Here is a 13,015-nt window from a genome sequence, read left to right as displayed (position 1 = left end):
CTACAGGCCCTTTAGTAGTCACCATTCATTTCCCTCCAGCCCCTGTCAGCTGTCTCTCCTCAGCCCTAGGGGACAACTAATCTACTTTCTGTCTCTCTCTATATTTGCCAGTTCTGTATATTTCATATAAATGGAATCATATATGTTTCCTTTTCCTTCCTATAAGTGAACTCATGTAATATCTAGCTTCTTAGTGTAATTATTTCAAGATTTCCATCAAGTTGTAGCTTTTACAGTATTTAAAATTAGGGTTATGGGTTAGGTTTATAGATTTATGTCTACCATTTTTGAGTATTTTATGTCTATAGTTTCTTTATGTCTTTTCTGGTATGTTCCTATTTTGTTTCCCTATTCCTCACTTACTGCTTTATATTGCATTAAGTAAATATGTAACATTTAAATTTTTTTATGATATTTTAACTATTTTTTGAGTTATTTCATTGATAATTACTCTAGAGCTTACCATCTTTCTTCTCAGAGTCTGCTTCAGATTTATACTGACTTAATTCTAATGATATATTGGAACATCATTAATGTTTACTTTTTATATCTATGGCTGAAGTATATTCTTTAATTCTTTATGCTCATATATATACAATTTATATTTATTTGAAATGTTAGTGGTCTGTTTGTTATAGCTATAAAAATAATCTGGAAATAATTTTCTTTACAGTTAGAAACAAGAATAGAGGAACTTAATAAAGAAGTTCAGGCTTCCAAAGATAAAGTATTAGCTCAAGATATTGCAGCCAAAAATGCAATTCAGCAATTACACAAAGAGATGGCCCATCGGATGGAACAGGTATTTTTGAAATCATCATTATTATTAACTTCATGTTGATTTTTTGTTTATTTAACCCTGTTAGATAATTTTAGACATTAGTGTGTATTAGGAATAGGATTTTAAAAGTGCTAAAACATTACATAAATGTATGTTAACTACAAAAAACTTCAATTCTTACTTCTGTGATTCTTTACAATATGCTGATCCTGAGCACTAGGAATGTTACACGCTTAACACTTATACTATCAGTTCTCAAACCTTTTATACTAATTAAAGAAAAATATAGAGGATAAGACATTAAGAAGTTGGTAGCTTCAGTGAACCCAAACATAGGTTCATTAAAATAACTGATAGGATCATATTTTAAAATAAAAACAGAATGATAATAAATTGTACACAATAACAATTCAAACAGTAAAACATGTCTTCTTCCAAACCTTTTCTTTGTATGAGGACAAGGAAACTTGTTAATATGGTCTCTGATGGTCATTTTCCCAGAGCACAGGGCAGACTAGGAAAGAGTGGGAAAGTGATCTGAAGGCATAAACAGAATATAGCATCTGTATTAGCTAAAGGAAAAGAAATAGGAAAGGGAAGCAAAGCAAATGTTAGTGATATTAATTTGTTCATTGTATCATTTATTTTTTGTGATTTCATGACACAGGTCCCCAAAATGTGCAAAAATCAAAAAATAAATTGATGATATTATAGGAAAATATTATTATTTTAGTTTACTTTAAAAAGCAGGTTTTACTAACACTAGATACTTTTTTCAAAGGCCAACAAGAAATGTGAAGAGGCACGCCAGGAAAAAGAAGCAATGGTAATGAAGTATGTAAGAGGTGAGAAGGAATCTTTAGACCTTCGAAAGGAAAAAGAGATACTTGAAAAAAAACTTAGAGATGCAAATAAAGAATGTGAGAAAAACACTAACAAAATTAAGCAACTTTCTCAGGAGAAAGGACGATTACACCAGCTGTATGAAACAAAGGTAACACTTTTGATATTGTACCTTACCTGAAGCTTATTCTCTTTGTTTTTCCTTATTTAATCAAGTAATCATAAATTAACATGGTTCAACCACTGTTAAAGCTGTTTTTGTTAGTTTACCTTCAAAGAATGTGAATGCTTTAATAATTCCAATATCTTGTTAGCTAGCTGCAAAACGTTTTTCCTGTAAAAATATGAGAAATTGACACATGTTGTTTATTAGATCTTTTTTAAAACTTTCTTTTACAATCTGCATGTTGTAGAAATGACTTCGTGCTTCAAAGGAAGATTTTACTTTTGTAAAAGATACACATGAAAGTGAAAGTCACTCAGTCATGTCCAACTCTTTGCGACCCCATGGACTATACAGTCCATGGAATTCTCTAGGCCAGAATACTGCAGTAGGTAGCTGTTCCCTTCTCCAGGGGATCTTCCCAAACCAGGGATCGAACCCAGGTCTCCCTCATTGCAGGCGGATTCTTTGCCAACTGAGCCACCAAGGAAGCCCAAGACTACTGGAGTCGATAGCCTGTCCCTTCTCCAGGGGATCTTCCCAACTCAGGAATTGAACTGGGGTCTCCTGCATTGCAGGCAGAACTCTTTAACAGCTGAGCTACCAGGGAAGCCTAGTTTTTGAGCTAGAAGTATAATTTGATCAGAATTTTAATGTAACACTTATAGAATAGGATTTATATTTTTCTTGCAGAAAAACATGTTTTTAGATGCTGTTTAAAGAGATTTAATTACTGAGCTATTCAGAGCCCTTGCTTTTAACTAACAGCTTCATGGCATAGTTTTGTGTCCAGCAGGTTATCATTTCTTGATAATCAGTGTTATTTTTACTAAGTTTTAGTTCAGAAATGTTATCATTATTCTCAGGAATTATGGCAAAACCAATTTAATTTATATTTCACCTTATGTCAGCCTTTTGGGAAGCACCAGAGGTATGCTTATACTCACAAAACATAATAGTTGGTTAAAGTATAAGTGTTAATCATCTTATATCTGTTCATTGGTTTTAGGATTTTACTTTCCTGTTGTGATTTAATCTTTACATCAGTTTTATCGCTTGTAAGCCCTAAAGTGCTAGCCCCTGGATTGCGTTGATTATCTTGATATATGAAAGACACACAAATGATTGTTGGTTGTTTAAATGAAAAATATGACCCAGTGATATTATTTTAGGAAGGTGAAGTTACTAGACTCATCAGAGAAATAGACAAATTAAAGGAAGATATCAACTCTCACATCATTAAAGTAAAATGGGCACAAAACAAATTAAAAGCAGAAATGGATTCACATAAGGTAAGTACTGTAACACAATGGAAACTATTAGAATCAGTTTTAAGAACAAATATAGTAACAGTTGTTAATCAGACGTAAAGCTTATTTTAGTGACTCCTGTAGGATAGCTTGAGCCAATATATTTGGTGATTCAGTTCAGTTCAGTCGCCCAGTCGTATCCGACTCTTTGCGACTCCATGAACCACAACACACCAGTCCTCCCTGTCCATCACCAACTACCGGAGCCTACCTAAACTCATGTCCATTGAGTTGGTGATGCCATCCAGCCATCTCATCCTCTGTCATCCCCTTCTCCTCCTGCCCTCGATCTTTCCCAGCATCAGGGTCTTTTCAAATGAGTCAGGTCTTCACATCAGGTGGACAAAGTATTGGAGTTTTCAGCTTCAGCATCAGTTCTTCCAATGAAAACCAAAGACTGATCTCCTTTAGGATGGACTGGTTGGATCTCCTTGCAGTCCAAGGGACTCCTCTCAAGAGTCATTTCCAACACCACAGTTCAAAAGCGTCAATTCTTTGGCGCTCAACTTGCTTTATAGTCCAACACTCGCATCCATATATGACTACTGGAAAACCATAGCCTTGACTAGACAGACGTTTGTTGGCAAAATAATGGCTCTGCTTTTTAATATGCTGTCTAGGTTGGTCATGACTTTCCTTCCAAGGAGTAAACACCTTTTAATTTCATGGCTGCAGTCACCATCTGCAGTGATTTTGGAGCCCAAAAAAAAAAGTCTCTCACTGTTTCCACTGTTTCCCCATCTATTTGCCATGAAGTGATGGGACCGGATGCCATAATCTTAGTTTTCTGAATGTTGAGCTTCAGACCAACTTTTCCATTCTCCTCTTTCACTTTCATCAAGAGGCTCTTTAGTTCCTGTTTACTTTTTGCCATAAGGGTGGTGTCATGTGCATATCTGAGGTTATTGATGTTTCTCCCAGCAGTCTTGATTCCAGCTTGTGCTTCATCCAGACCAGCATTTCTCATGATGTACTCTGCATATAAGTTAAATAAACAGGGTGACAATATACAGCCTTGACGTACTCCTTTCCCTATTTGGAACCAGTCTGTTGTTCCATGACCAGTTCTAACTGTTGCTTCCTGACCTGCATACAGGTTTCTCAAGAGGCAGGTCAGGTGGTCTGGTATTCCCATCTCTTTCAGAGTTTTCCACAGTTTATTGTGATCCACACAGTCAAAGGCTTTGGCATAGTCAATGAAGCAGAAATAGATGTTTTTCTGGAACTCTCTTGGTTTTTCCATGATCCAGCGGATGTTGGCAATTTGATCTCTGGTTCCTCTGCCTTTTCTAAAACCTGTTGAACATCTGGAAGTTCATGGTTCACTGTTGCTAAAGCCTGGCTTGGAGAATTTTGAGCATGACTTTACTAGCCTGTGAGATGAGTGCAGTTGTGTGGTAGTTTGAGCATTCTTTGGCATTTCCTTTCTTCGGGATTGAAATGAAGACTGACCTTTTCCAGTCCTGTGGCCACTGCTGAGTTTTCCAAATTTGCTGGCATATTGAGTGCAGCACTTTCATAGCATCATTTTTTAGGATTCGAAATAGCTCAACTGGTATCCCATCACCTCCATTAGCTTCGTTCATAGTGATGTATCCTAAGGCTCACTTGACTTCACACTCCAGGATGTTTGGCTCTAGGCAAGTGATCACACCATCATGGTTGTCTGGGTCATGAAGATCTTTTTTATAGAGCTTCTCCGTCTTTGGCTACAAAGAATATAATCAGTCTGTTTTCAGTGTTGACCGTCTGTGATGTCTGTGTGTAGAGTCTTCTCTTGTGTTATTGCAGAGGGTGTTTGTTATGACCAGTGCGTTCTCTTGGCAAAACTCTTATTAGCCTTTGCCCTGCTTCATGCTATCCTCCAAGGCCAAATTTGCCTGTTACTCCCGTTGTTTCTTGACTTCCTACTTTTGCTTTCCAGTCCCCTATTATGAAAAGGACATCTTTTTTGGTTGTTGGTTCTAGAAGATCTTGTAGGTTTTCATAGAACCGTTCAACTTCAGCTTCTTCAGCATTACTGGTTAGGGCATAGACTTGGATTACTGTGATATTGAATGGTTTTTGCTTTGGAAACAAATCATTCTGTCGTTTTTGAGATTGCATCCAAGTTTAAGTGAACTCCGGGAGTTGGTGATGGACAGGGAGGCCTGGCGTACTGTGATTCATGGGGTTGCAAACAGTCGGTCACGACTGAGTAACTGAACTGAACTGCATTTCGGACTATCTTGTTGACTATGAGGGCTACTCCATTTCTTCTAAGGGATTCTTGCCCACAGTCATAAGTGCAATGGTCATCTGAGTTAAATTTACCCATTTCAGTCCATTTTAGATCTCTGATTCCTAAAATGTTGATGTTCATTCTTGCCATCTCTTGTTTGACCACTTCCAATTTGCCTTGAGTCATGGACCTAACATTCCAGGTTCCTATGCAATATTGCTTTTTGTAGCCTCAGACTTTACTTCTATCACCAGTCATATCCATAACTGGGTGGTGTTTTTACTTTGTCTCCATCTCTTCATTCTTTCTGGAGTTATTGCTCCACTGATCTCCAGTAACATATTGGGCACCTACTGACCTGGAGAGTTCATCTTTCAGTGTCGTATCTTTTTGCGTTTTCATACTGTTCATGGGGTTCTCAAAGCAAGGATACTGAAGTGGTTTGCCATTCCCTTCTCCCGTGGACCACGTTTTGTCAGGACTCACCACCATGACCTGTCCGTCTTGGGTGTCTGTGTTGACAATGGGTTTCTGAGCTAATTGCTGTTCAGCAAATGAGTGTTAGGAAACTGTTGATATATGGGCAGTGGAAGAACTGCCAGAGGGAGTAGGAGCAAGAATCCTTAGGATTCACACAGGGCTACAAACCGTTTAAAATTGTATTTGACATATTGGAATGTCTCAGCTGCTGTGTTCTGAATGAATGGAGTGAGTGCCTCTATGTGTCAAGCTCTGTTTTAGTTGTTGATGATATAGAAGGGGGGGCATACAGATAAAGTTCCTTTATCTCTCCCTCCTCTTATTGAGCTAATATTCTCATATTTTAAAAAACAATATTTGAAAAAGCCTTCAAATGTTTATATTTTAAAAGTCATTGTTTTAATATAAGCCAAATTATTATTAAAAGACCTTCAACTGAAAGTATGTAACTAGACACTTAATTGTGTAGTAAATTTATCAAAAAAACAAAGTGACATATAAGAAGTGGTATCTGAAGTATAAATGGAATTTATATCAAGAATTGAAGGGAAAGATATTCCAAGTGGAGGAACAACAAGATAAGGAGAAAAGAGAGATTTGGTGTTTGGGAAAACCAGCCTGACTAGAACAGAAGGTTCATGTTAGGTATTCCTTCATTAATTCAGCGTTTATTACATGAACAGTTCATATGTGAATACTGAGCTAGGTGTTACCCAGAAGCTGTCTTCTCAGTAGGAAAGCATGTAATAAGCTGCAGTAAAAAGTACCATTTGTTACAGTGTTGGGGTTTCCTGGATTCTATCTGTGGGAAGGAAGAATAGCAGCTTCTATCCCTTTCTAAAGGGAGCCTACTAGGAGAAGATGATACCTAAATTTTCATTTGAAATCCACGTGGTAGCCCAAATTATGGCCCTGTACGGGTACTCTGGTGGAGAATGTTGAAGCTGAAGGGTAGGGCTGTACTTGGACAATCAACACAGGAAGACTAGTGAGTTTAAGAAGACACAGAAGGCAAGAAGTGGGGAAAAAAAGAGAAATATACTGCCTTATAGACAGAGGAAGGCTATTGAAAGAGTTAGGAGTGATCAGAACAAGTTGGGAATAAGAAATTAGAAAAAGCAGTTGGATCTGATGAGAAAGTCATCCATGCAAACCATCAGAATGGCTATTTTAATAGAGTGGTTAGGAAGAGAAACCAAACTGCAGCATGAATCTGTTAAAAAAAAAAAAAGTTCTAAATAGATACCTTGGCCATAAAACAAAGTCGTCTTTTATGTGGGTCTACAAAGAACTGCTTAAACATTTTGCATTTTTTTCTTTTCAGGTTATTAACTTCTAGTGATTTGCTGAAAACTATCAAATTTAACTTTATTTAATGACTTGATCAATCAACTGTGCAGGCCACATTAGTTTTTTGTCAGAAGCACAAAGTGTTATTCCTGAAATAGTTTCTGACTCCAGTGGCAGTGCTGAGACAAGAACCTTCGCTACTCTGTGGTCATTGTTCTCACCATTCGTGACGTTACTGTGCCAGCCTTGCTGGCAGTAAAATTAAAAAAAACAGAACAGTTTTCCTCCAGCATAGGGAAAAATCCAGTTCTCCCCTCCTGTGGGTTTCTTCTTGTGTGTCCCCTTTACTTTTACACAAAACACTTCACTGCTGGCTTGTTTGGTTACCAGTGTGTGGAGGCTTTTCCCCACAACAAGCAGTTGTGTGTGACACCAGCTGAGTGGCCTATGGTTGAACTCACTTTGACCCTGTCCATCCAGAGAGAGTGTCAGTCCCACAAAACCTCCCCAACCTGCCCCTTCAGATGCCGGGCTCAGGCCCAGGCTATGAGGGGTTCCAGGAGCTCTGTCAGGAAAATATATATTTTCTATCATCTCACACTGTCTTTTTGTCAATGCAGGAAACCAAAGATAAACTCAAAGAAACAACAACAAAATTAACTCAAGCAAAGGAAGAAGCAGATCAGATTAGGAAAAATTGTCAAGATATGATAAAAACATATCAGGTATGCTAAAGTTTTGAATAGATTTATTTATAACAAGTTATAACAAGTTTTAGCAAATATTAATACTCTTGTTTCATAAATTTTTGTATCTGTAGTATTTGAAGTATGGAGTACATTTTCTAGGGCAGCTAAATTAAATGCAGACTATTTCTTATGTTAAAATACTTGCAGCTTAAATATGAATCTAATTAGAAAAGTTTTTGAACAAATAAAGACACTATAAAACTTTAGAAGAAAGATGAGTACAAGGAAATGTATAACTCAGGAAAAAAAAAAGCCCACTCTGTGTAGTATGCATATTAAATACGCTCTTCTGTTGGTGTAAAATTGATATATTTAAAATTTTTAATGCAGACATCAATTTTAGATGCATAAGCTATGTATTTTATGATTAGTAAACTTAATTGCAAAAGCCGTCTTCACATTTCAAAGCATAAAACTGTAAAACTTGCCATACTTTTGTCGTTTCTTTTCCCTTAGGAGTCAGAAGAAATTAAATCAAATGAGCTTGATGCCAAGCTTAGAGTCACAAAAGGAGAACTTGAAAAACAAATGCAAGAAAAATCTGACCAGCTAGAAGTGAGTAGCTCTGTATTTATATACCTTAGATGGTGTAATATTGAAGGAGAGAAACAAGTGCTTATTGCCATCTACTTTTAAGGTCTTTTAGAAGGAGCAGGCAATAAATGTTAGATCTGGCTTAGCATATAATGATTTGTGGTTTCTTTTGAACTTTTAAAAAGATGCATCATGCCAAAATAAAGGAACTAGAAGATCTGAAGAGGACATTTAAGGAGGGCATGGATGAGCTGAGGACACTGAGAACAAAGGTAATTCAGTCTTGAGTCATGCTCTAGAGGACAGGTAAACAGCTTTAATTTAGTACTCATTCTGATTTTTAAATATCGGGGAAAGGATATTTATATAGAAATAATCTAAAATCAAAAAGTAGCATGTCAATTCCCTAGCAGCAAAATTGACTCTTAGAGAAATAAAAATGTCTTCTATTTCAATCCCTTTAAATTGTTTGCCAAACATTCTTGTTTCACAGTTTATTTGCTCTATCTGTAACTTATCCTTGGACCTCTGATCTAAAGGCAATCTTACTAGCAAATTAATTGGGAAGATACATGGGCTTTAGAACTGTGTCAGAAAATAATAGAAAGACTGTACATTTCTCTTGAATATATTTAATAGTCTTGTATACAGGTTTAATTTTTAACAGTCTCCTTAATCTTTTCCAGTGTTTATGGTCCTTACAAGAATAGTATCCCTTTTAATATAAGTGTCAAATATGTTATCATTGTGTATCTTTCATTTACTTAGAAATAAGCTTTTGGGTAACCATCTTGAATTTATGATTACTTAATTTTTATAGTGTCTTTCATGTACCCTTCTATTTTTTCTTTATGCCAGTACTTTGAAGTAGGTAGGGAAGGTATATCCTCTTCAGATGAGAAAATGGAGCTGCAGCAAAAATGAAGTGGCGTGCTGAAACTGCCATGACTAAATCATGAGAAATCTGAGACTGAAACACAGGAGCATTAACTTCTTGCTGTATTTTCTTCATGTTAATCAGTACTGCTTCACAGTCCGCTTAGATTATTAAAATATAACCACTATCTGAATAGCTAATAAGGAACAAGAAAATATCATTTTGTAGTTTAACTTGCTTATGATTATTTGATAGGTAAAATGTCTAGAAGATGAACGATTGAGGACAGAAGATGAATTATCAAAATATAAAGAGATTATTAATCGCCAAAAAGCTGAAATTCAGAATTTGTTGGACAAAGTGAAAATTGCAGATCAGATACAAGAGCAGCATCAGAGGTATAAAATGAGCAACTTCTGTTTGTGCTAATCAACAGGCTTTTTGATTCTATCTAAGTTGCTGTTTTTAAATGCAGTCATTGCATTAAATAAGAATAATCTTATATTTTACTAGGCAAAAAAAATTTTTTAATTCTTATCTTCATTTGAACTATTTTGGGTTATTTTCGAGGTTCCCAACACAACTTCTAAAAATCAAAGTTTATATTCTTATGTAAACATTGGCAGTAATTATTTATAAGACAGAATGGATTGTGGGTTTTTTTTTTATCCATTCCTTAGCTTTCAAATTCTGTTACTTATACACAGTAGTGTTTCTTCTAAAAGGTAGATTTGTGTCTCTGTCTATATCTTTGCCATGTATGTAGCTTGCAATCAGGAGGTAACATTATTCCTTGGCTTCTTATAACACCAGTTAGCTGAGTTCTACTTAGGACTTTACCTGACAAAATCCTGGATTCAGACTGGATCCAAATATCTTCTTTTTTATACCCTACCAACACCCAGGCTGCTGAGTGTTGCTGAGGAGATCGTCACCATCATCCAGATTGATGCTGCTATAAATTCATGGTTAGCAACCTCAACTGGGACTACTACTGCACCCCCATTCCTACCATATGTCCTTAGAATCTTCTCCCCCATCTTCCTAGCGTCTGTTCCAAACCATACTGCTTTCACAGTAATCTCTCTCTCCTCGCTCTTTACTCTTGGCAGAAAAAAAGGGAGCTGTCAGGTGAGAGTTCTTTCAACCTCTTGCTGTCAGTCCTATGAACTTGCCTGCAACTGCAGTCATTTTTCTTTTCCTTCTGTTTTTGTGCAAGAAATGTTCTATTTCTGAATCAAATTGTGGTGTCTACTTCCACTGTGGATCCCATGCTCTTCTGCCTTCTCAGGGTCTTCCTTGATTAGTCCTTCTTTTTCCTTTATCTCTTGCCTCCCTCTTTTCACTGTCTTCCTCTTTTCTTCTGTCTACATTTAAATGTTACTACGTCTTAGAAACTTCAAAAATCCTATGATCGCCCTTCTCCTTTTCTTCACAGCCACGTCTTTATAGAATCATCTGTAGCCCTCCTCCATTTCTTTGCATCCTTTGCTCTTCTGTTTCTCTCCATTTTATTCAAGCTTCCCCAACTTACCATTACAAACTGTTAATACATCCTGAAATATACTAGATACTTCCCAGATTAAGCCATGCTTGAGTTTTCAGTATGGACACACTAAGGCCCTTACCTTTCTTGACGTGCTGCACTCCTTTGGCTGAAGTCAAGTGAATTTCACTGTGCTCTCCTGGTTCCTCCCCAACTTTCTGGCCAGTCTTTTTTGTCTCCTTGGCAGCCCTCTCTTTGTGTCATAAAGCTGTCTTTTATTCTTATTTTATTATACCCCTAGGTGATCCTAACTCTTCCTGTAATGTGTTGCAGAACCTTCAAGTTATTATCTTTAACCCTTTTTGCTGAGCTCTAGACCTGGAAGTATCAAAGACACCTCAAACTTTTTAACATGTCCAAAACTGGTTCGTGTGTCTTGCCTGCAAATACGTTTCTCTGATGTTGCTGAGACGAGTGATGAGTGTGACATCCAAACAATTTTCCAATCCAGAAACCTGGGGGTTACCCTTGGCTCTTCTATCCTTTCCCTCACAAGTCACCAGTCACAAAATATTTTTGATAATAACTCATTAATATCTTTCAAGTCCATTTACTTTTTACATCCCCATTGCTACTACCATCATCTAAGCCATTATCAGCTCTCATCTAGAAACCTGCCTCGGCTTCTAAACTGTTGTTGCTGTTGTTGTTTACTTGCTTCTGTTTTAGTCAGTTTACTACAGTGTCGTTAATATGATCTTTTTTAAAAAGGAAGTCTCAGACCTATCAGTGATTTCCCATTGCCACAAGGATTGCCTAGTGAGTTCAGAGGCCTTAACATGGCTTGGATGATCATTAGTAACATTGCTTCTCCTTCTGTGCGTTCTCCTTTTTCATTCTGTATTTCAGCAGTAGTTGGTTGTCTCCTAGGTGTGGAGCCCTGTGTAAATGCTAGGATATAGTACAGTCTTTATCCTCATCAGTATTGAATATCTGTCTGTTAGTATCAACAAGACGTCATTCTCTCATTCCCTTCCCAGCTTTGCATATACTGTTTCCTCTCCCTGGAATGTGCTGTCTTCTCCTCCTCACTCCACTTCTGCTCTTACTCAGAAATTCGCACTCTGTGGCCCACAAGGCAATTCCAGCTCACTGCCTCTCTTCATAGAGAAACTTTTTTTTTGGGGTACACAGCCATTCTCATTCCTTTATCTATTGTGTGACTGCTTTCACACTACAGTGGCTTAGTTAAAACAGTTTCAACAAAGGCCATGTGCCCCAGAAACCTATATTGTTTACTCTCTGGGTCTTTTATAGGAAAAGTTTGCTAACCCTTTAAGTATTATTTTAATCACTTATACTCTTTGCTTTCATCATCAAAAATGTTTTTTCACAGTGCTTGATTAAAAGCTCTTTGAAAGCAGGAGTTAGATCGGTCTTGCTTATAGCTCTTAGTGAGCTCTTAGTTCCTAGCATATATTAGGCTTTCATAGTGATCCAAATAAGTATTTGGATAAATGAATAAAAGTACCTTTATAAAGCATTTCAGTCAATGAAAATTCTCAAACCCTTAATGTCCTTTAATAGTTAATTTTTTTTCTTAAATATAAACTTTGTTTTTTAGAGGTAAACAAGAAATTGAAAATTTGAAGGAAGAAGTGGAAAGTCTTAATTCTTTGATTAATGACCTACAAAAAGACATCGAAGGCAGTAGGAAAAGAGAATCTGAGCTACTACTGTTTACAGAGAAGCTCACTAGTAAGAATGCACAGCTTCAATCTGAATCCAATTCTTTGCAGTCACAGTTTGATAAACTTTCCTGTAGTGAAAGTCAGTTACAAAGCCAATGTGAACACATGAAACAGACAAATGTGAATTTGGTAAGTATTAGTGTACATTTAACTTTTAAGGCAACACAGCAAGAAGCACAAATTAAGTTTCCCTAAAGATGTAAACCTAATGGTGGATGATTAAGCTCTTTTTGGTGGGACAAGCATAGACTTTCTGATAATTTCAAATGCTATGAGAAATGTCAGTTTTTCCTTTCAACTTACGTATTTTTTAATAAAATTTCTCCCTAACATTGTTATGAAGAAGTATTTCACTTTTGAAAGTAAGAAAACCAGGATTTTTGTCATTCCTAACTGGAATTACCATGTATTTCTTAATAGGATTTTAAATTTCTGTATTTTTATAGCTTAAAAATGGTTTAATATTTCCAAGTTGTGAGGGGGTCTTAAGTTACTCCTAAAAATAATTTAAGACTTTAATCCAAAACTAC

At 36.5% G+C, this 13,015-nt stretch overlaps 1 protein-coding gene across 2 annotated transcripts in view; it reads left to right on the top strand.

Moving 5' to 3' along the window:
* The window catches only part of CCDC186 (coiled-coil domain containing 186), a 41,947-nt gene that overhangs the window by 18,394 nt on the left and 10,538 nt on the right, over positions 1–13,015 (top strand). For both annotated transcript variants that reach the window (XM_055424603.2, XM_055424604.2), the window contains exons 4-11: positions 674–802; positions 1,563–1,775; positions 2,960–3,079; positions 7,709–7,813; positions 8,294–8,392; positions 8,557–8,643; positions 9,504–9,646; positions 12,359–12,614. In XM_055424603.2, the coding sequence (XP_055280578.2) occupies positions 674–802; positions 1,563–1,775; positions 2,960–3,079; positions 7,709–7,813; positions 8,294–8,392; positions 8,557–8,643; positions 9,504–9,646; positions 12,359–12,614 (1,152 nt within the window). The remainder of the gene's footprint in view (positions 1–673; positions 803–1,562; positions 1,776–2,959; positions 3,080–7,708; positions 7,814–8,293; positions 8,393–8,556; positions 8,644–9,503; positions 9,647–12,358; positions 12,615–13,015) is intronic.

This window comes from Moschus berezovskii, chromosome 12 (assembly GCF_049115385.1).
Source record: "Moschus berezovskii isolate FMDL1 chromosome 12, NW_MosBer_1.0, whole genome shotgun sequence".
Classification (NCBI taxonomy): domain Eukaryota; kingdom Metazoa; phylum Chordata; class Mammalia; order Artiodactyla; family Moschidae; genus Moschus; species Moschus berezovskii.
The sequence above is the reverse complement of the archived record's forward strand: the minus strand, read 5'-3'. Positions and strand labels throughout refer to the sequence as shown.